The 24,064-nt window shown below is 37.9% G+C and overlaps 1 protein-coding gene and 1 pseudogene across 2 annotated transcripts in view; one reads left to right on the forward strand and one right to left on the reverse strand.

Moving 5' to 3' along the window:
• HAUS6 (HAUS augmin like complex subunit 6) overlaps positions 1 to 24,064 on the forward strand; it is a 43,534-nt gene that overhangs the window by 1,426 nt on the left and 18,044 nt on the right. For both annotated transcript variants that reach the window (XM_046022853.1, XM_046022854.1), the window contains exons 2-11: positions 3,809 to 3,904; positions 6,224 to 6,302; positions 8,246 to 8,378; positions 10,400 to 10,547; positions 12,289 to 12,354; positions 12,822 to 12,870; positions 15,594 to 15,764; positions 17,440 to 17,633; positions 18,263 to 18,389; positions 18,857 to 18,959. In XM_046022853.1, the coding sequence (XP_045878809.1) occupies positions 3,809 to 3,904; positions 6,224 to 6,302; positions 8,246 to 8,378; positions 10,400 to 10,547; positions 12,289 to 12,354; positions 12,822 to 12,870; positions 15,594 to 15,764; positions 17,440 to 17,633; positions 18,263 to 18,389; positions 18,857 to 18,959 (1,166 nt within the window). The remainder of the gene's footprint in view (positions 1 to 3,808; positions 3,905 to 6,223; positions 6,303 to 8,245; positions 8,379 to 10,399; positions 10,548 to 12,288; positions 12,355 to 12,821; positions 12,871 to 15,593; positions 15,765 to 17,439; positions 17,634 to 18,262; positions 18,390 to 18,856; positions 18,960 to 24,064) is intronic.
• Positions 23,268 to 23,386, reverse strand: LOC123953594 (annotated as a pseudogene).

The raw sequence follows: 24,064 nt of genomic DNA on the forward strand, positions 1-24,064 counted from the left end.
ATGTTGTTTTACTGTCAAAGGTTAGAGCCATACTTTTTTTTTCTTTTTTTTTTTTTGCTTAGAGACATAATTAAGATTTACTGGTTAACTATTTGTTTAGAGGTTACTATTATTTACACGTAGAAGTGCTTTGTTTAGAAGCCGATTCTAAAAATTGTCAACCAGTAGAGAGCATTTCTAAGGTTATACTTATGTATTAATAAATAGTCCAGTTATTTCACATGATTTAATTGCCCACAGTATAGTTTCATGTATTAATAAATAGTCCAGTTATTTCACATGATTTAATTGCCCACAGTATAGTTTCATTTTCTTTGTACTGGCAGAGAAGCTTGAAGCTTCTCCAGGCCTTCACTGAGGATGCTTGCCATTTCCACCGCATCCTTCTCTTCAGTATTTAGCAATTTGAGTTTTCTTTCCAGCTGCAGTCTGTTTTCTGCCTTTGAAAATTAGTTAAAATCTGGGCTCCCTCCTCCCCAGCACCATCATAGATTATCCTGAAGAGTCATTTTAGTTGGTTGGTAGGAGGGAGCTATCATTTTGAAACAGGTGTCCTCGTTAAAATGCTTCAGGCTTGAATATACTGTCAAATTTACTTCAACATTTTTTTTAGCTTTTTATATTCGTTTACATATAATATGGGTACGCAGGGTGAACAGAATAGGCATAAACTTTCCCCTTGCAGAATTTCAGTCTAGCGGATGAACAAACCTTCAACACATATTTTACTGAAAATTCTAGTAAGTGTCAAAGGGAAGACAACAGGATACTATGTGAAAAATATCAGGCTTGAGAGATAATAAGAAGGAAGGATCTTCCTTTGTGTTAGTTGAGGAATAGAAACATTTCAAGGACAAGAGTTGTTTGACATATGGATAAGCATGGGAACTTTTATCTCAACTCATTTTATTTCAACTTGAGAACAAAGCTTTTTCTGTTCAAAGGTGTACTCCCCTACATTTGTCCTGCATTCCAGTGCGTCACAGCTCCTTTTGTAATTGCCTAACTTTTTTTTTTTTTTTTTAAGATTTTATTTCTTTGACAGAAAGTAGGCAGAGCGGTTTGGGGGGGGCGGGGCGCGCGCTGGGAGCAGACTCCCACTGGAGCAGAGAGCCCTACCCAGGGCTTGATCCCAGGACCCTGAGATCATGACCTAAGTGGAAGGCAGAGGCTTAACCCACTGAGCCACCCAGGCACCCCAAGTAATTGCCTAACTCTTAAGCCAGTTTTTTTTTCGAGTCTGAAAATAAGGAGTCACACAATTGAGATATCCCTACAGATAATTGTTGAAAATGTACCAGACTTGGAAAGATCTCAGATCTCTGTTTTAAGTGTTAAAAATATTTCATATTAGCACATACAGTATTCTTAGATATATTCTATTATGTTTTAATGAGCTTCCCCTGCCCCTTTTTGATGATGTCCTCAGTTTCTTCTGAGACTCTTCCTTTATAGTTATTTGCTTCTTTTGCTTTTAACTTCTTTTGATACTACTGTGGTGAACTCTTCTCTTTTGCACCCATGCAGATGACCTTTTTATACTAGAATAATGGGGGAGGGTTCTTATAATCTTTTATATGATAACTTTGACAGGTTATTTCTTTTCTTTCCTGAGTGTAAACTTTTAACTTCTCTTGGGATATGTGCTCCATTTTTATCCCCTTTTCACTTATCCAGAGAACTTAAATTGTTTTTTTTTTTTAAATTTTTAATTTTATTTTTTTAAATTAACATATAATGTATTGTTTCAGGAGTACAGGTCTGTGAATCATCAGTCTTACACAATTCACAGCACTCACCATAGCACATACCCTCCCCAGTGTCCGTCACCCAGCCACCCCATTTCTCCCACCCCATTTCCCCTGCTACTACTCAGACTTTACTACAAGGACTTTGAAAAATGGTGGCTGTATCTCTGTGTCAAGTTTGACTTGGTTTGCCATGGGAATTGCCAAAGTGTTAAAATCCTACAGGTGGGCAATGCAGTGGAACATGACATTCGAGGTGGATCCTTTTCCATCAGCAGGTTGTTGTAGATGAAGTTCAGAAAACTCTCCTCCTCCTGGCTCTGGCAGTCCCTGAAGCCTGAATTTTCTATGTCTTACCAGACACAGGGTGCGAGGAGTGGTCATCCATCCTAGAACAGTGGCTGATGACTCTGGCCCAGTGACTGCCGTACTGCCCTTATGCTAACTCTTGATTCCTTATAGCTGTGTAGCATTTCTTATATGGTTTGGTTTGTTGGTTGTTATTTTTATTTTTATTTATTTATTTATTTATTTTTAAAAAGATTTTATTTATTTATTTGACAGAGAGAGATCACAAGTAGGCAGAGAGGCAAGCAGAGAGAGAGGAGGAAGCAGGCTCCCCAGTGAGCAGAGAGCCTATTGCAGGGCCTGATCCCAGGACCCGGGGATCATGACCTGAGCCGAAGGCAGAGGCTTTAACCCATTGAGCCACCCAGGCGCCCCTGTTGGTTGTTATTTTTAATGTAATTGTATTTTTTTAAGGCTTGTCTTGATTGGGAAAATCAGGACAATCAAAACTTTAAAAAACTTGGTAGAACTACATCATATAAGGGTGGTTCTGGGGTTAAAATATAATGGTTAAGACCTTGGACTCTGGGATCAGATGACATATTTCAGGTCACTGCTCTTCTGCTTCCCAATGTGATTTTGGATAGTTTTGGCAAATTATCTAATCTCTCTAAATTTAAAAAACTACAATCTGATGTCATTAGAATTAATCCATGGTAAAGCAGCTAGTACAGTATTTAACTTTATGGTTGTGGTAAAGATTAGTTGAGTTATTGCCTGTAAAAGGCTTAAAATACTACCTGGGAAATGATAAACTATTGGTAGCTGTTTTTATTGTTATTCAGTAAATATTGGTTTGTATCATTTTCAGGATATAATAGGCCACAGTTTTCTCTCCGCCTAATTAGGTTTTCCTTTTCTTTTTGTAGAATATTCTCATTGCGATAAAGGAAGTTTTTTTTTTTAAAGATTTTATTTGTCAGAGAGAGATCACACGTAGGCAGAGAGGCAGGCAGAGGTGGGGGGGAAGCAGGCTCCCTGCTGAGCAGAGAACCGGATGTGGGGCTTGATCCCGATACCCTGAGATCATGACCCAAGCTGAAGACAGAGGCTTAACCGACTGAGCCACCCAGGTGCCCCTTCATAAAGGAAGTTTTACCAGTGTTCTATTTGATCAATATTATCAGAATCAGAAAATTTTTATTATTATTATTTTTTAAGATTTTATTTATTTATTTGACAGAGACACAGGGAGAGAGGTGACACAGTCAGGGGGAGTGAGAAAGGGAGAAGCAGGCCCCAGGACCCTGGGATCGTGACCTGAGCTGAAGACAGCCGCTTAATGACTGAGCCACCCAGGCACCCTACTTGTTTTCCTTAATTATAAAATGTATATGAATTAAAAAAACTTAATTTGCTTTGACCTCTTGAAGAGAATGAAAAATACTAATTTGTGTTAAATTCTTTTTTTTTTTTTAAAGATTTTATTTATTTATTTGATAGAGAGAGCAAGAGACACAAGCAGGCAGAGCAGCAGAGGGAGAGGGAGAAGAAGGCTCCCCACGGAGCAGGGAGCCTGATGTGGGGCTCGATCCCAGGACCCTGGGATCATGACCCGAGCTGAAGGCAGTCGCTTAACCAACTGAGCCACCCAGGCACCCCAATTTGTGTTAAATTCTTACATAGCTTTTGATGCTGTCTAGTTTCATTAACCATTTTTCTTTCTTTCTTTTTTTTTTTTCCCCTGCTTCTCTTTCTTTTTAAAATACTAGGAACATGTTTGACAAGTTGAACCGTGATGCCTTTCAAATCGTTTCTTATTTTTTGTTTCAAACACTGGACCAGTCTCTCACCAAAGAAGTTTTCAAGTGAGTCAAGTTCTTTTCTTTTTATAAGTAGTCATTCTCAAATTTGAAAAGGGAGTGTACTCTGATATAAGCCAGAATTTCAGCTTTGTCCTTTCACTAGTATGAATGGATGTCAGAAAAGTCAGGTTTGAATCTTAAAAATTTAGTGCTTGACCTTTGTAAATCTGAGTGATTTTTCTTTGGTACTTATCTTAAAATCATATATTTTAAAATCATTGATTATTTTATAGATAAGACTTTTGTTTTATATACTTAGTTCCTAACATTCTTCTTAGTCACAATTAGGCCAAACAGTTAATTGGTACCAATCTATCTGTATAGCTTTGCCTTACTCTTTTTTTTTTTGTTTTTGTTTGTTTTTTTTGCTAATTACCCCCTGCCTTACTCCTTTTTCTGTAGGCAATATTACTTGTCTTGTCTATTTTTACCACAAGCATGCAGGCAGAGAGAGGGAGAGAAGGAAGCAGGCTCTCCGCCGAGCAGAGGACCCGATGCGGGCCCGATTCCAGGACCCTGAGATCATGACCCGGGCTGAAGGCAGAGGCTCAACTCACTAAGCTACCCAGGCGCCCCTTGTCTATTTTTACTTTCCGGGTGTCTCTAAATCCTTATTATTTTTGTCAGTGATATATAAGTGTTAAGTGCTGTAGGTGAAAATCATTCCTATTAAGTTTAGTCTAATGTTAGATACTGTTGAGTATTAGTTTAAGGAGGAGATAAAAACATGAATACCGGTAAACCTTGGTTCCAAGATATTTTGCATGTGATTTGGGCTTCCACCAGAAAAAGTGTTTAAGTTTGTTTTGATATTTGTATTTGCTCTTATCCTCTTAAATAGAAAAGCACAGTGTCTGCTTTACGATTCTTTCCTTCTCCATCTGCCCTTCCCCCTACTTGTGCTTTCTGTCTCTAAAAGTAAATCTTAAGAAGAAAAGCAATAAGTAAATTGTTTAGGCATTGTTATTTTTGATAATTTATTCTTAATATTTTGTATCCATTTAAAGCTATGAGTGAGGGGTGCCTGGGTGGCTCAGTGGGTTAAAGCCTCTGCCTTCGGCTCAGGTCATGATCCCAGGGTGCTGGGATTGAGCCTCTGCCTTCGGCTCAGGTCATGATCCCAGGGTGCTGGGATTGAGCCCCGCAGCCCTGCACCGGGCTCTCTGCTCCACAGGGAGCCTTCTTCCTCCTCTCTCTCTGCCTGCCTCCCTGCCTAGTTGTGATTTCTCTCTGTCAAATAAATAAAATATTAAAAAAAAAAAATAAAGCTATGAGTGACCAGGAGCACATGTATATTTAAAACATCTTTTTTGGAAATTTCTATCTTTAAGCTATAGGACTTATTCTGCCTAAATAAAAATAGATTTGTTTTTTTTTTTTTAAAGATTTTATTTATTTATTTATTTGATAGGCAGATATCACAAGTAGGCAGAGAGGCAGGCAGATAGAGAGAGAGGTGGAAGCAGGTTCCCTGCTGAACAGAGAGCCCGATTGATTATAAACAAAATAAAGTTCATTTTAAGTAATTCAGGAAATACAGAAAGATGTAAAGATGGAAGTAAACATCATTCCTAAACTCACTAACCAGAAAATATCACTGCTGACATTTTAGCCTTTTAGTCCTTTTTTCCATGAATACTTAATTTTTTACATGACTATAGAATGTATGTTATGACATAGAAGTGTGAAAAAATGAGGTCCTAAACAAATAATTATGTCTCAGAATAAAAATTCATTAGGGGAAAGTAATAGGTAAATTTTTTTTTTGACTAAATTTTTTTGTTTTTGACTAAAACAGAGGCAAAACTTTTTAATCATTTTATATATTGTTTATACACAAAACAGTAGTACACACTGACTGTGTTATGGGTTGTTTCTGGGAGTCCAAAGCTCTCACGTTGTTCCTTCTGTGCTCTTCCTGTGCAACCATTTATGTTTCTCTCTCTCTCACCCCCCATCCCCCACACCTCTGGCTTAACATACTAATTTATTAGTACCATCTTTTTGCATTAGTTCAGTGAATTCATTGAGAGTGTTGTCTTCTTTAGCTGATTTGTAGTAATTTTAATGATGTTTCATTCCTTCATTTAATATATGTATACACTGAAGATTTGTGGTAAACTGGACTCAACCTTATAGTAATTTATAAAGGAAACTACCCAGTTTCTCACAGTTTGGTGTCCTTCTTTAGTTGAAATCTATAAATACTAGCTTTGGTTCATTTAGCATTTATGTTTCTAGTATAGGACAGAAGTTTCATGTTTAAAAATCTTGCCGAGTTTTTTTGTTCATAATTCTAATGCTTTTATATATGTTTTTAAGACTTTGTTGGCCTCCATTTGACCAAAAGAGTGACACTGAATTCCGGAAACATTGCTATGAATGGTTGAAAAAGATTTCTGTAAGTATTCTCTTTCTGGAAGATGTAAGCTTAATTAAAAACTACATTAAGGGATGCCTGAGTGGCTCTGTGGGTTAAGCCTCTGCCTTCTGCTCAGGTTGTGGTCTTAGGGTCCTGAGATCGAGCCCCACATTGGGCTCTCTGCTTGGCGGGTAGCCTGCTTCCCCCTCTCTCTCTCTACCTGCCTCTCTGTCTACTTGTGGTCTCTGTCAAATAAATAAATCTTAAAAAAAAAACCAAACTACATTAAATTTTATTTTTAGCTTTATTGAAGTATAATCCTACATTAATTTTTTTGGAGGTGAAGTCTTTTTTTAAAAAAATATTTTATTTATTTATTTTTTAAAGATTTTATTTATTTATCTGACAGACAGAGATCACAAGTACGCAGAGAAGCAGGCAGAGAGAGAGAGAGGAGGAAGCAGGCTCCCCACTGAGCAGAGAGCCCAATGCGGGGCTGGATCCCAGCACCCTGGGATCATGACCTGAGCTGAAGGCAGAGGCTTTAACCCACTGAGCCACCCAGGCGCCTCTTATTTATTTATTTGATAGACAGAGGTTACAAGTAGGCAAGAGAGGCAGGCAGGGAGAGAGAGGAGGAAGCGGGCTCTTCGCGGAGCAGAGAGCTCAATGTGGGGCTCAATCCCAGGACCCTGGGATTATGACCTGAGCCGAAAGCAGAGGCTTTAACCCACTGAGCCACCCAGGTGCCCCTGGAGGTGAAGTCTTTAATGCTTTTATGCTAACAGTATAAGAGCAAGGAAATATTTGTTAAAATAATATTTTTGGTGGTTTTGGTTAGGATTTTGTGTATTTCTAGGAAACCAGCTTTGCTGCCTAGATGCATTGGAAATAGGTTTCTGAGTTCTTGCGAGTTTATGTCATAGCCTGGGTGGCTCAGCGGGTTAAGGCCTCTGCCTTCGGCTCAGGTCATGATCCCAGGGTCCTGGGATCGAGCCCCGCATCGGGCTCTCTGCTTGGCTGGGAGCCTGCTTCCTCCTCTCTCTCTCTCTGCCTGCCTCTCTGCCTACTTGTGATCTCTATCTGTCAAATAAATAAATCTTTAAAAAAAAAAAAAAAAAAAAAAAAAAAAGATGTTATTTCTTTATTTATTTTGTTAAATATTTTATTTATTTGCCAGAGAGAGAGAGAGTACATACAAGCAGGCAGAGAGACAGGCAGAGGCAGTGAGAGATGTAGGCTCCCCGCCGAGCAAGGAGCCCGAAGCGGGACTTGATTCCAGGACCCTGGGATTATGACCTGAGCTGAAGGCAGCGGCTTAACCAACTGAGCCACCCATGCGTCCCAGAAGATTTTATTTATTTATTTGACAGAGAGAGAGATCACGAGTGGTCAGAGAGGCAGGCAGAAAGAGGGGGAATCAGACTCTCCACTGAGCAGAGAGCCTGATGCAGGGCTGGATCCCAGGACCCCAAGATCATGACCCAAGCCAAAGGCAGAGGCTCAACCCACTGAGCCACCCAGGTGCCCCTATAGGAAACTTTTTTGATGGTAGATTACTTTAACTTGTGTCCACATACAGTATCCATAATTGTGGCTTTATAATTATTTTTTGTGACCAAGTCCACCAAGAGTTTAGAAATATTCAATTTCCGGTTCAAATGGGATAATCTTTACATAGTAGGAATTATGGCTATTATTATTACTATTTTCAAACGATCTATTATTTATTTGACAGAGAGCACCCATGAGGCATGGATTGGGAGGGGCAGAGGGAGAGGGAGAGAGAGAGTCTAAGCAGATTCTGCATCGAGTGCGGAGCCAGAAGTGGGGCTTGCTCACGACCCTGAGATCATGATCTGAGTCAAAACCAAGAGACACCTAACCAGCTGTGCAGCTGGGGCTCCCCAGAGTTATGATTATTACTTGATAAGGTTATTATTCATAAAGTCTTTAAATTATCTTATTTCTTTTTTCCATAGGTGGAATGTGGAAGTAGCTTTCCTCAAGTTGTTGGGTCACTTTTTCTTTCTCCTGGTGGTCCTAAGTTTATTCATCTGATGTATCATTTTGCAAGATTTGTTGCAATAAAATATATCAAAACTCATTCTAAAAGTAAGTTATTTTTAGTAAGAATTTTTTTGTTTTCAATTTTCAATTTTTGTTTTTCATAATTTGTAAGTCATAAAGAGATTTTAATAAAGCAAGGTAAGATAAAAACATTAAATTACCTCACAAGGTAATAGTTAATATTCTACAGGAGCTGTAGTTTGAAAGCCTCTAATGAGCGTAAGTAACTATTGGTGTATGTGTATATAATTCCTGAAGACCATTTGCTTGGTCAAAGGAATCGTGCATTTTGTTAGTTATCTGTGTGTTTTCTGTAGAGATTGGTCAGTTTATACCTCTGTCACCAGTGTATGGAGAGTTTCTGTTGTCCCAAAGGCTCAACAACATTGTGTGTGGTCAGACATTTTTATCTTTTTGGTCTGATAGGTTAAAATGGAGTCTCAGGGTGGTTTTAATTTGTATTTCTCTTATTTAGTTAGATTGAAAATTGTTTCATATATTTAAGAGCAGCTTGTGTTTTTTTATACACTATATTCATGATTGTTCATTTTTCTCTTAAGTTACTACTTTTATTCCATTTATAGGAGCTCTTATTTATTACTATCCTTTCTCTGTGATGTGATATGTAAACCTTTTTTTTCCATTTTATTTTCTATGCATGATTTTTTAAGAACTTACACATATGATCTTGGTGTTTAAGTATTTGTGTATGTAAAATTTAATGCAACATAAGCATTGTTACCAGTTTTTCTTTTTGTAAATGATCTATTCCAATTACATGTAGCCCAAAGTATTTTAGTATATCTGCTATTGAAGGGAGCACTAGCCCAAAGTATTGTTTTTTTTAAATTTTTTTTGAAGATTTTATTTATTTATTTGAGAGAGAATGAGTGAGAGAGAGCATGAGAGAGGAGAAGGTCAGAGGGAGAAGCAGACTCCCCAAGGAGCTGGGAGCCTGATGCGGGACTCGATCCTGGAAGTCCAGGATCATGACCTGAGCCAAAGGCAGTCGCTCAACCAACTGAGCCACCCAGGCGCCCGCCCAGTGTTTTTCATATGAAGTATGTATGTTTGGATTTAGCAAGAGTTTGTTGTGCATAAGGCTTCTAAGCATGGGTTGTCCTATTTCTGATTTCTGATTTAAATCAATTCCAGTCAGCATGTTTAGTGTCTAGATGACTTCTACATTCAGTGAACTCATCCCCAGTTGAATATATAGAATTTGTGGTTTCTTTGGGGTTAGCACTAGGACCTGGATTAGTAATGTTAGGTGCACTGGAGTGGTCTCTGTTTATCCATTTAGCCATTAAACTAGGATTTATTACAGCTAAAAATGGGGATTCTGAAATATTTGGATGGATTGTTCTCAGGGTCAGCTTTGATCATTAGTAACACAGCCAAGAATTACCTGAGAAATGGAGACTGGTTTTGTTTGGTTGTCCTGTTGGTCTTACTAGATAGAAAAATAAATAGCAAAGGACGTGTTGTGATCTAACCTCATCTCTTTTAATTGATTTTCTTTCTTTGTTGTGAAGAGATCCTGGTAAGAAGTTGCTCTTGTATAACAGTGTATTTGTTCATGGATATATCAAGTTATGATAATAAGAATTATTTGGGGCAGAGAGACTTTCAAAGTTTTTAAAGATTTTTATTTTTTTTATTTTATTTTTTTATTTATGACAGAGAGAGATCACAGGCAGAGAGGCAGGCAGAGAGAGTGAGAGGGAAGCAGGCTCCCTGCCAAGCAGAGAGCCCGATGTGGGACTCGATCCCAGGACCCTGAGATCATGACCTGAGCCGAAGGCAGCAGCTTAAACCACTGAGCCACCCAGGCGCCCCAAAGTTTTTATGATTCTATAAAACAACTCAACTTCAGATACCCTTTTTTAGTTGCCTACTTAAAAATAGATTTCTATGCTTTTGTTAAGATTAGTTGTATCTGTTTATGTGGCATACCAGTTTTTAAGGAGTTGTTAGTTGCTTGAGTTAATTAATCTCTTAAAATTAATGAATCTCCAGTTTTTGATATTTGATATTTTCTGTGATCTTATTTGTCTTCCATGTAGATTCTTCTATACGTTTTACAGAGACATTTAATGTAAAATCACAAGATATGCACAAATGCATTGCCAGATGCCATGTGGCACGTAATAGATTTTTACACATTTTGCAAAGAGAAGACTGCGTTACCCGAAAGTATCAGGAAAATGCACAGTAAGTAATACATTGATAGTTAGAAAATGAAAATTCCAGGGGCGTGTGGGTGGCATGGTTGGTGAGGCATCTGACTAATGGTTTTGGCTTAGGTGGTGATCTTAGGGTTGTGAGATCTAGCCCTGCTCATGGTTCTGCACTGGGTGTGGAGTCTGCTTAAGATTCTCTCTCTCCCTCTTCTTCTGCCCCTCCCTTGCGTGCTCTCTCTTTCTCTCTGCCCCCCCCCAAAAAGAAAATGAAAATTCCTTTCTCCTTAGCAAATGTCATCAGTGTACCTTCAGTGGCAGTAATCTGTGCCTACCTCAAAACCCGTTAGTGTCCTATTTTCATTTTAAAGCCAGATAACTTCTGAATAAGATATTTTAAAACTGTGCAGATGTACATGAAACTTTAGAGCAAAGGAAAACATTACCTTAGTTTAAAAATTCAGTGTCTTAGGTGTTTTTCATTTTTTTAAACGTGGATTTACATCTTTATGCTGTAATTATTGTGCTCATTCTATTTTGTATTTTTTCTCTTCATATTTCATTCTGTAAATTTTTCCATATTACCATACTATATTGCTTTTATTAAAAATTTTAAAAATTATTTTTATTTTTTGAATTTTTAAAGTATATTGCTTTTAATATCTACTTAATAGTTGAGTATCCATTAAGTAGATATTCCATCAAGTAGGTATTCCATAGTTTCTTTAACCATCTCATCTTGAGTTATATTTAGGTTCCTCTTGTCAGCAAATTTTTATTTGAGTTACTTTTGTGTGCCAGATATTGTTTAGGCACTGTCGTACAGCATTAAACAAACAAGACAGGCAAGGTTTCTAGTCTCAAGAAATAGAGTGTGTCAGATTTTTTTTTTTTTTAAGGATTTTATTTATTTATTTGACAGAGATCACAAGCAGGCAGAGAGGCAGGAAGAGAGAGAGGAAGGGAAGCAGGCTCCCCGCTGAGCAGAGAGTCCCACGTGGGGCTCAATCCCAGGATCCTGGGATCATAACCTGAGCCGAAGGCAGAGGCTTTAAACCACTGAGCCACCTGGGTGCCCCGAGTGTGTCAAATTTTTAATGATTTACAACTTAATGACAACTACAGCAAGACAACTTATTTATTTGTTTGTTTGTTTTTAAGATTTTATATATATTTTTATATTTTATATATTTTATATATTGTTTATAAGATTTATATAGTTGACAGAGTGAGAGAGTCACAAGTAGGCAGAGAGGCAGGCAGAGAGAGAGGGTGAAGCAGGCTTCCTGCTGAACAGAGAGCCCAATGCAGAGCTCGATCCCAGGACCCTGAGACCATCACCTGAGCTGAAGGCAGAGGCTTAACCACTGAGCCACCCAGGCACTCCAAGACAACTTTTTAAATGTTGTGTTACCTATTGTGAAAACGAAAGAATCCTTTAAAATCATCTTGAAACTACAATGTTGCCTATCGTGACCCTCCGTATGTGTGATGAGGATAAGAGAGCAGAGTAGTCCTACTTCCAACATTTTTATTTGAAGACAGAGTGTATATGAGCCGAGAAGTCCTGGTCCATCTCAATAGCAACCTGTATGTTAGATCACACTGTAAGTCTTGGAGGAAGTCTAGACTCCTTTAGCTGGCCGCTGGCTGTATTTGGAAGAGTAGTCTTCAGAGGCATTGAGAAAAGATAAGAAATGGGGGAAAATATCAAAGTGGCCTATACCAATTAATTGTAGTGGAATTATAATTGTTATTTGTATGTTTTCTTACAGATTGTCAGTTAAACAAGTACGAAATTTGAGAGCAGAATGTATGGAACAGCAAAACCAAATAAAAAAGTAAGTGACTTTTACATTAGAGCTGAAAGTTGCCTTAGTGCAGCTTCTGCATTTTACCAGTAAGAAAACTGAGTCCCATAGGATTAGAACATAATTCTGATTCCTCGTCCACTTCTTCTAATAAAGTCATTGCTTTTGGGGCGCCTGGGTGGCTTAGTCGGTTAAGGGTCTGCCTTTGGCTCATGATCTGGGGTCCTGGGAACAAGCCCTGAGTCAGGCTCCCTGCTTAGTGGTAGTCTCCTTCTCCCTTTCCCTCTGCTGCTTCCCCTGCTTGTGCTCTCTCGCTCTCTCTCTGTCAAATAAATAAAAATCTATAAAAAAATTGATTGCTTTGAGCTAGAATTATATTTTTTTAAAAATGGGAATAGTTGTTAGTGAGTGGGTTTATGGATCAGTTCACTCTTTTGGTGGTAAATTGCCATGAAATTAAAAAAGATGACTAATGAGATCATTTATTTTTTAACTAGAATGGAACCCTATGATGACCAAAGTAATATTCAAGAGAAAATCCAAAAGGTGAGGTGACTTTTTAAGGGAGAAATTTAATCTTTCTTACTTTTGTGATGTGCAGTATTGACTTACTTAATTGGACCCTTATATTCTGTTTTTGTCATTTCTTTTTGTTAAACTGTTACTTTTTGAAAAACTCATTAATAAGTGATATATAAAGGTATCAACAGGGTGCCTTTAAAAAGAATGAATATAATGGAAAAATTAACTTATAATTTATAAGACTAAATATAACAAAAACAGTTTTAAATATGGTTAAAAGTTCAGCTTGATTGTAACTTAGTAGTATTAATTTATGTAAATAAAATATGTTAACTGAAGGGAGATATTAAGTATGGAAGAAGAATGAGAAGTCACATTGAAGCTAGCTTGGCAGTAGGGAGGAATCTGGCAGACATAAATAATCTGAGGTTTTCAGAGGGTGGCTTTGATGTGAGATTGGAGTGTTTTCTTAGGCCTTTATGTTTAGATGAACTCTCTCTCAAGCTCTTTGTCCTGTTTTTATGATCACTGAGCTGCTTTGGGTGTTAATTTGGCTTCCCAGACAGTTTGTCACTGGGGAAGGTGAGTGCCCTCCTCAGGAAATAATTATTCATCCATTCAGTGAATTTTTACTGATCACCTGCCATGTGCCAAGTGTTCTAGATGTTAGAGCTCTAGCAGTGAAAGAAAGAGGCAAAGTCACTTCCTTCATGAATCTTCCAGCTTGTGAATATGAATACTTCTGTTACTGAACACAGTATCTTTGATTGTAAGTTTAATAGGTTGATGCGAAACGTGTTTGAAAGTTTTCACATTGCTCTCTCCTGAGTTTGGTTAATGTTTACTTTCCCTGAGTCCGGTCAATTTTTTATCCATTAACAAGATAAAAGTAAAAATCTGAGAATCAAAAAAAAAAAAAGAAAAAAAAGTCTGAGAACTAGTTTCTGGATCATTGTCCACCAAGGAAATGCAATCCTGTGAGACCCCTAGACTGCCAGTCAACGAGTCTTCTTTGGGGCCTTAACTTTGTATGGTGGGAAGACACAAACACAAACACGGGTATAATTGTATTTCCCTGCTCGCCTCCCACTTTTTTTTTTTTAAGATTTTATTTATTTATTTGACAGAGAGAGATCACAAGTAGGCAGAGAGGCAGGCAGAGAGAGTGAGAGGGAAGCAGGCTCCCTGCCGAGCAGAGAGCCTGATGCGGGACTGGATCCCAGGACCCTGAGATCATGACCTGAGCCGAAGACAGTGGCTTAAACCACTGAGCCACCCAGGCGCCCTTGCCTCCCACTTTTATAAATTCTTTTAAGGAATCCCATGTGTACAAAAAAGTGCAGAAGTCATAAGTATGTAGCCTGATAAAATTTCACAAAGTAAATACACATATGTAACCAGTACAGTTTAGGGAACAGAACATTACTCTGGAAGCGTCAAGCCCCTTTTCATGTACAACCATATCCCCCCCAAGAGTAAACACTTTCCTTCTTTCTTACATTAGAGATTAGTTTGACACTTCTTAAACTTTATATTAAAGGGGAGTTTATTCTTTTGTGTTTATCTTCTTTGACTCATGCTGTTTTATCTCTGCCGTTGTGTGTGTAGGTTGTGTGTTCCTTTCTCAATACTATGTACTGTTTTATGACTATAGCACAACAAATTTTTTTTTACTCTAGGTAGATGGTTGGGTTAGTTACAGTTTTTGACTTTTACAAATAGGAGTGCTATGAACATTCTTCAAAAATTTTGTTTGCTATATTAATGGAAGTATAGTTGGCACACAGTGTTCTGTGAGTTTCCAGTGTATAGCCTAGTGATTGGACAGTTGTTATGCTCTGCTCACCACAGGTGAAGCTACCACTTGTAAATACTCTTACACATGCATTTAATGAACATAGGTTAATACATGTTTAAGATTCTTTGCTTTTAAAGAAGCATCGTTTCAGGGCACCTGGTGGCTCAGTGGGTTAAGGCCTCTGCCTTTGACTCAGGTATGATCCCAGGGTTCTGGGATCAAGCCCCGCATCAGGCTCCCTTCTCAATGGGGATCCTGTTTCTTCCTCTCCCTCTGCTACTCCGCCTGCTTGTGTTCTCCCTCTCTCTCTCTGTGAAATAAATAACATAAATAATCTTTAAAAAAATGGTTTTTCATATTTTTACCTTTTGAAACTTGAATGAATCTTAATATTGATATGTAGTATGTTTTTTTTCCCTTCCTGAAAATCTTTTATTATTTCTCCCTGAAAAGTTTTTTTTTCTTTCTTTCTTCCTTTTTTTTCCTTTAAAGATTTTCTTTATTTATTTGAGAGAGAGCATGAGTGAGGTGGAGTGGCAGAGGGAGTGGGAGACTTGATCTGAGAACCCTGAGATCATGACCTGAGCCAAAGGCAGTCACTTAACCAACTGAGCCACCCAGGCGCCCCTGCCTCGAAAGTTTCTATTAGATTGCATGTCAAGACATAGAAAATGGTAATTACATCTTGTTAGTATGAAGTTTCTTAGATTTGTTTTGAAAATCATGGGGGGCTAAATTCTCCTGAGAAATTACTTTTTTTCTCTTGAGAAATTTTTTAGTTTTAAAACCGCTTTGGAAGTAGCATCAGTGCTTTTTAGACAGTTAATTTCCTCATCAGAAATCATCATAGGAGTGCTTCATTTGTTCTAGAGAGTGAGCATGTATTTGTGTTTTACATTTCTTTGATAGATATACAGATTATATAGAGTCTTTGTCTTTCTTTTTAAAGGTTCGGTCTTTGTGGGCTTCAGTGAATGAAACGCTTATGTATTTGGAAAAAGAAAGAGAAGTTGTTAATGCAGTCCTTAATCTTGTTAACCAATATACTTTAGATGGAACTAATGTTGCTATCAATATTCCAAGGCTCTTACTTGACAGAATTGAGAAACAAATGTGTCAGGTAAGCATTTGATACTAAGTAAACTACTGAGAAAACTCTTTATGTAATTATTATATATAGTAATAATAAATACATGTATTCAATATATAACTAATATATAATATGTAAACATAAATAATGTATATTCTTTTTCTTACAGTGTTTTTCTCCATTTTTGTGACTAAATCTAGTAGTGCATTCATACAGAGGGCTATTGTTAACTGTGTATATATTATATATTGGAGTGTGTATATTTAGATACATAAACTTTTACTGTTCATCCCTTTTACGGTGCTACATCATACAGTAGATGCATGGAGGAGGTTGCTTAGTAGAAAGATGGTATGGTACAAGTTCTTTATAAGATCTCAAGGAGAGCAGCAGTGATCTATTTGCTAAATGTCTTTTTAAAATGTCTCTACCCTGTGGTTTCTCTTTCTTCTTGATTCTGTTAAGGATTTTAGTCTCTTCTCCCATTAGCATTTGTGACGTTGTGTCTTTACTCTCTTTGGTTTTTCAGACAGCTGTTCTCAGGTTTTCTACTGATTCTTTTTCTCTAACTTTCAAATGAAAGTGTTTCCATGGTTTCTTTAGTGCCTACTTTTCTTCCCCCCTACTTTTTTTCTTCTGTATTTTCTTAATTCTGTTTTCATCAGTATCCTATACAGTGGTATTCCCAAATTAGTATTTCTTTTTTTTTTAAAGATTTTATTTATTTATTTGACAGAGATCGCAGGTAGGCAGAGAAGCAGGCAGAGAGAGAGGAGGAAGCAGACTCCCTGCTGAGCAGAGAGCCCGATATGGGGCTCGATACCAGGATCCTGGGATCATGACCCTAGCTGAAGGCAGAGGCTTTAACCCACTGAGCCACCCAGGTGCCCCCCAAATTAGTATTTCTAGTCTCTCTGTTTACCTGAATTGCATCAAATTATTTCCACTTGCTTATAGGACATTTCCATCTGGATAGCCTCTATCTTTTTTTTTCTTAATGAGCTCATAATCTATTAAGTATCTGCTATATGCCAGGCATTAATTATAGTATAGGGAAATACAAAGGTAAAATAGTGTTGTGATACTGAAAGGCTTTCACTATAATAGGTAACATGCCAGCACTGCAAATTTCCGGTATGTAAAAATCAGAGTCTGCAAATTCAGGTTCCTACAGAGGCTAGTGCTAATTGTGTGTAACAAAAGGGGTAAAGTAGGAAGTAATGAGGTCTTTGGAGAAAAAATAATTTTTATGTGAAATCTAAGATTTTTAGTTGATTGGCAGCTAATTCAAATGATTTTTAAAATACTGGAATTGTGCAGGCCAAATAAACATGTCTAAGTTTGGAATCAGCTATTATGGTCCGTCACTTTGCACCTTTTGTTAAAATATGAATTCATGATCTTTCACCAAACCTGCTCTTTCTCCTCAGTCTTTATTTTGCTTTCCATTTATTTGCATTTCTTTTGTTGTTCTAGCTTGCAGCTTTTTTGCATTATATAAAAATATGGCACAGCATGTTAAATCCTTTCACACTAGTTTTTGTTGGACCAAAATTATTTACTTGGCTTCATTTTTGGGTAGACATTTGACTTGTTTCACTCTTCTTTAAGGTAACTTTTTAATATAATAGTAAAAAAAATAAATATATTTATTTAACAGTTTATTATCTAAAGAACCACTTTTTTCCCCCCTCTGAATCCTAAGTTGCACATTGGAAATGTTTATGAGGCTGGAAAATTGAACGTGTTAACAGTTATTCAGTTATTAAATGAAGTCTTGAAAGTAGTGAAATATGAACGTTGTCAGGCTGACCCAGCAAGAATGACAATAGACCTTCACTTCCTAGAAAAGGAGAACAAACTTCAGAGAGAGAGATTATCAGATTTGAAGTATATGAGGTACTGTAGAAAGATCTTTTGTTGCATTATTGGGGGAGGAGTGGTTGGTTTGATAATTTTTCAGCAGAACTCATGTAGTTGATAATTCTTTAGCACTGGCAAACAAATGTGAACATTTTATTAGAACTCAAAAATTTCTAGAGAGACACGTTAAGTAGAAAGGACAATTAATGTAGTTTTCTTTTTGTCTAGAATAAATTATTTGCCCTTAGTCATAATTCTTTATGAAATAATTTTAACTTTCTCAAGCTTTTCTTTGGAGTCTACATAAAACTAAGCCTCAGAAAAATTTGTTATTTGAGTAGAATAATTGGGAGGTAGGACTACCTTTAGGAGTGGACAGAGTATAGGTGTAGAATTTGGACTTGAGTTCAGAACTAGGGAAAAAGAATATTTTAAGGATAAACGGAATAATAGATATATGATTGCTTTCTGGTCTTAAAAGGAAAAAAGTACTTTAGGTTCTGAATGTTCATAGTGAGAGTTTATTTGGTTTTTATGTACTATACTGGTTGAACTTCCAATTATATTTTCTTCCCTTTCTCTGCAAACTGTTGTATTCTTAAATTTTACTCAGTACTTTTATATATTTATGATTTGAATGAAGTTCTGTTTTTATGCTATCGTAGGTGTAAAATAAAGGAAGATGTCACCAATATAAGACATTCTGTTGTTGAAAAACAAGGAGAATGGCATAAAAAGTGGGAAGAATTTCTTGGTCTGTCTCCTTTCAGTCTAATTAAAGGTTTGACTCCAGTAAGTGATATTGACTTGCCTTTTGGAAAGTAGTTTAATATAAGGCAGCCTTGTGATTTATGTTACAAATGGTCTAGGAATGCTATGAATGTGTAAGTTGTCATCTTTGCACCTGAGCCTAAAGTTCAAATGTTTTGGTTTCTGTTATTTTTCTAAGTACGTATTTGGGTATTCACTGTCTGCTTTGGAATTATAGTTACTATTTTTAGATTCAGAGGATTATATTAAAAAGAAAATGAGACATTTCTTTTGCTATTAGGTAGTATTACATTTGAGGCACAGTTGGAGGTGGAGTAGTCTCCTTGTTCTAATATTGTACTCATTCGTTTAAAAATAGTTACAGGATAATTTATATGCTTGATAATTCTATCTTCGTAGGGGGAAAAATCATCTGTTCTTAGATTAACTTAGTGTTATTATGGTACTGAGTAAATGTATGTTTCAAATGATGAATTCTGTGTTTTAAGGCTGTGGATCTTTTACCACCAATGTCTCCTCTTTCATTTGATCCTGCCTCAGAAGAAGTATATGCAAGGAGTATTCTTTTGCAGTATCCTGCTTCACTTCCAGGTTGGTTATTTGTTTTTCTCTTTCTTAAACCTCCTCCCCATCAGTATTTCTCACTGTGATAGCAGTTCCTTTACATTTTTATCTTGTTTCTTCCCCCCAGTTATTTTTTTTGTGAAATGCACATAGCATTTTAGTCAATGCTGTTGACTGACTGTACTACTCAGTGGCATTTAGTAAGTTTACAAAATTGTGCAACCATCAGCACTTTTTAGCTCCAGAATATTTTTATTACCTTAAAAGGAAATCCTAGGGGAGGCTATCCTAGGGCGGCTCAGTTGATTAAACATCTTAACTCTTGTTTTTGGCTCAGGTCATGATCTCAGGATCCTGAGTTTGAGCCCTGCCTTGGGTTCCGTGCTCAGTGCAGAGTCTGTTTGTCCCTCTCTTTTCCCCTCTGCTACTCTGCCCATGCTCTTGCTCTCAAAAATAAATAAATCTTTAAAAAAAAAAAGGGGGAACTCCTGTACCCATTAAGCAGTCACTCCCCACTTTCCGCTTTCCCAGTCCCTGGGCAACCACAAATATACTTCGTCTCTCTATGGATTTGTCTATGCAAGTCATATACTGAGGCTTTTTGTGTCTGGTTTCTTTCACTTGCAGAATTTTTTACTTTGCACAGTATATTCAAGGTTCATTCAAGTTGTAGCATGTATTAGTACTTCATTACTTTTTTTTCTTTTTAAGATTTTATTTATTATTTGACAGACAGACATCACAAGTAGGCAGAGAGGGAGAGAGGAGGAAGCAGGCTCCCCGCTGAGCAGGGAGCCTGATTCGGGGCTCGATCCCAGTACCGTGGGATCATGACCTGAGCCGAAGGCAGAGGCTTTAACCCACTGAGCCACCCAGTACTTGCACCCCAGTACTTCATTACTTTTTATGAATATGTTCTGTTGTGTGACTACCATATTTTGCTTATCCGTCATCCATTGATGGACATTTGGGTTGTTTCCACTATTTCACTATTATGAGTAATACTGCTATAAACATTTGCTTACAAGATTTTGTGTGGAAGCCCACAGCTGTTTAACATGAAAGAATAGTACAATAATTACTTGAATACCACCTGTTTTAACTATCATCATCTGCTACATTGCTTTATATGTGTATGTATGTGTTTTTGCTAAACCAAGTTGGAGTTCTAGATATTGTAACACTTCACTCTAAGTGTTTCAGCATGTATTCCCATAAAAATAAAGACTTTTCCTATATAACTACCATGGTAATGTCACATCTAAAAAATTATAGTAATTCTATAATATCTTGGTTTTCTCAGCTGTTATACCACTGTCATACCTATCACACTATTACACCACTATCACACCTAAAATGAATTTCTCTATAATACCTGAAAACTCATTTTATATTCCGTTTTCCCTGGTTGCCTAGTATTCGTGTATAAGAAATTGTTACGGAGTTCAGTAAATGTTAGGTGAATAAGAGAAGGAATACATGCGTTAAAAAACCTGTGAATTATGTAGCCAGAATGGAGAATGTGATAGATGTAGGCCATATTTGAGTTTATGCAGGCCAAAGGTCATGGCATGAACCTAAGTCCACAGGACTTAGGAAGAAAAGGGTGAACATAGCTGGGGTGGATGATTGGTTTGGGAGTCAAGTACACATGAAGAGGACACTGGTTAGGAAAGGTCATAGATTAGAGAGCAAGGCTCGGGATAGGCACTAGCAAAAGAGTAGACATAGGAAAGACTGCACAGTTTGATGAATGACAAAGCTTTAGATAGAGCATTACTTAGGATGATGGAATGACTCTTAGAACTCTTGGCATATTTGGCATTTTGTTTTCATTTCAGCTTGGAAAGACCATTACCCTTGTACAAGACTTAGTTTAAGTCCTGTGAAGCCATGAGATTAGTCCTCATGTCAATTTGGGTATTTCTTGTCTGCCTTTAAAGTGAGGACATATTTGTGTCTGTTTAGGAAGTGCAGTGGAAATTCATATTTTAGAAGTGTTTGATAGCTCCTTTGAGGTAATGCTATACTCGAGACATTGCAGAATTTGTACTCTTAGGATTCCTTTTTTTTTTTTTTTCCCTAAATTGGTAGAGCTTTGTCGTGAGCTGGGGGATCTTAATATTATTTTATGCTTTTTTGTAGTAAACAACTACAACTTTTTTTTTTTTTTGAAGATTTTATTTATTTATTTGACAGACAGAGATCCCAAGTAGGCAGACAGGCAGAGAGAGAGGAGGAAGCAGGCTCCCCATTGAGCAGAGAGCCTGATGGGGGGTTCGATCCCAGGACCCCAGGATCATGACCTAAGCCGAAGGCAGAGGCTTTAACGCACTGAGCCACCCAGGCGTCCCAACTACAACTTTTTTTGTTTACTACAACTTTTTTGTAGTAATCAACTTTTACCTCCTATACTTTACATATTACATCTTACTGGAAATTCTCTTAAAAAAATTTTTTTTAAAGATTTTATTTATTTATTTGACAGAAAGAGGCACAGTGAGAGAGGGAATATAATCAGGGGGAGTGGGAGAGGGAAAAGCAGGCTCTCTGCTCCGCAGGGAACCCTGGGATTGTGACCTGACCTGAAGGCAGATGCTTAACATCTGAGCCACCAGTCACCCCTTAAATTGTTTTTTAAAATAATTATATTTCAGCATATTAAAGGTGTAGGGAATAATATTATAAGTAACCTCTTCACCAAACACTTTTTATCAAAGCTTTGCAATATTTTAGATTTTTTTTTTAAAGATTTTATTTATTTATTTGACAGAGAGTGAGAGATCACAGGTAGACAGAGCAACAGGCAGAGGGAGAGAGGGAAGCAGGCTCCCCGCTGAGCAGAGAGCCCGATGTGGGGCTCAGTCCCAGGACCCTGAGGTCATGACCTGAGCCGAAGGCAGAGGCTTAAACCACTGAGCCACCCAGGCGCCCCCATATTTTAGATTTTTTAAAAAATCTATTTATTTTATTTGAGAGAGAGAGGGAGAAAACACAAGCAGCGGGAGCAGCAGGAAAGGGAAAAGTGGTCTCCCCTGGGATCAGGACCTGAGGCAAAGGCAGATTCTTAACTGTCTGAGCCACCCAGGTGCCCAGTGAGATACACTTCTGAAAAGGAAAATAAAAACTGTAATCTTGGCCTAAAAAAGAAAAAAAATCAGCAAATGTGTTGGTTAATCTAAACACACAATGATTGTTAAAAACAGTTCCTAACAATGTCACTGAAAAAGGAAGGGGGCAGGGGCATTATTCTAGAATAAAGCAGTAAGAGGACAAAACAGCCAAAAGCAATGAATGAACCCTCCTTAGATCCTAGTTCAAAATATAAACATTTACACGGGACATTTTGGAGTACAGTAAGAGAAATTTATTCATTTGCCAGAAGATTCTGTATAGTTAGATCCATACACTTGTAGTAAAATCATTTTTACAAACATACATCAGAATAGATGTAAGATTCAGGATAGTGGTCATATCTGCAAATGCAGGATGGATGGGGTCAAGGAAAGGTGGATCCCTGAGGACTAACTGCATATACTTTAAACAAAACAAAACAAAAACAACCTAAACTATTGCAGGACACCTTGATGGCTCAGTTAAGTGTCTGACTTCAGCTCAGGTCAAGATCTCAGGGTCCTGGCACTGAGCCCCAAGTAGGGGGCTTCCCAGTCAGCAGGGAGTCTGCTCATCCCTCTGCCCCTCCCCGTGCTCATGCTCTCTCTGATAAATAAATAAAGGCTTTTAAAAAAAAGTCTAAAGGAGCACCTGGGTGGCTCAATCGGTTAAGCATCTGTCCTCAGCTCATCTGTCCTCATGATCCCAGAATCCTGGGATGAAGCCCTGAGTCTGGCTCCCTGGTCAGTGGGGAGTCTGCTTCTCCTTCTCCCTCTGCCTGTTGCTCCTTCCGCTTGTGCTCTCTCTTTCCCCCTGTCAAATAAATAATATCTATCTATCTGTCTATTGACAGAGAGAGACATAGCGAGAGAGGGAATACAAGCAGGGGGAGTGGAAGAGGGAGAAGCAGGCTTCCCACCCAGCAGGCAGCCCAATGCTGGGTGGGATCATGACCCAGCCAAAGCCAGACGCCCAACGGCTAAGCCACCTAGGTACCGCAAATAGATAAAATCTTGAAAAAAAAAAGTTTTGTTTTTGTTCTTAAGATTTTTATTTGTTCGACAGATCACAAGTAGGCAGAGAGAGAGGGGGAAGCAGGCTCCCCGCTGAGCAGAGAGCCCAACATGGGGCTCAATTCCAGGACCCCAAGATGATGACACGAACTGAAGGCAGAGGCTTAACCCACTGAGCCACCCAGGCGCCCCTTGTTTTTGTTTTTAAAGCCTACAGCACCTGGTATTCCCAGGGGGTCTCCCATCCAAGTACTAACCAGGACTGATCCTGCTTAGCTTCCAAGATCAGACGAGATTGGGCGAGTTCAGGGTGGTATGGCTGCAGACGGGAAAAAAAAAGTTTATCTCAAAGTATATTCTTTAATTCTTTCTGTGGTGGACCCTGGATAGTAAAATCTCTTAGTTTTCCTGTGAAAATGTCTTTATTTTCACTAATTTCTGAATGATAGTTTGGCTGGATATACAATTCTAGATCAAAGCTCAATTTTCTTTTTTTTTTCTTTTAAAGATTTTATTTATTTATTAATTTGACAGAGAGAAAGAGATCACAAGTAGGCAGAGCAGCAGGCAGAGAGGGGAAAGCAGGCTCCCTCCTGAGCAGAGAGCCCGACACGGGGCTTGATCCTAGGACCCTGAGATCATGACCTGAGCTGAAGGCAGAAAGAAGCTTAACCCACTGAGTCACCCAGGCGCCCCCAAAGCTCAATTTTCCTACAACATCAATGATATGATTGCATTGTTTTCTGCCTTCTGTTGTTTCTGAGACCTTTGTCGTCAGTTCAATGGTCATTCCTTTGTAGGTAATTTTTAATCTCTGGTTGCTTTGAAGACTTGTACTTAGTTTTGTATTATTTAGATGTGTCTAAATGTGGATTTATTTTTATTTAAATTTTGGGCCTGTGTGAGCTTATTTAATGTAAAGGCTCACATTTCGGAAACTTCTTCAGTAATATTTCTTCTAACACTGTCTCAGTCATTCTTTTGATGCTTCCTTCTGGAACTCTT

This window comes from Meles meles, chromosome 11 (genome assembly GCF_922984935.1).
Source record: "Meles meles chromosome 11, mMelMel3.1 paternal haplotype, whole genome shotgun sequence".
In the NCBI taxonomy this organism is placed as follows: Eukaryota; Metazoa; Chordata; class Mammalia; order Carnivora; family Mustelidae; genus Meles; species Meles meles.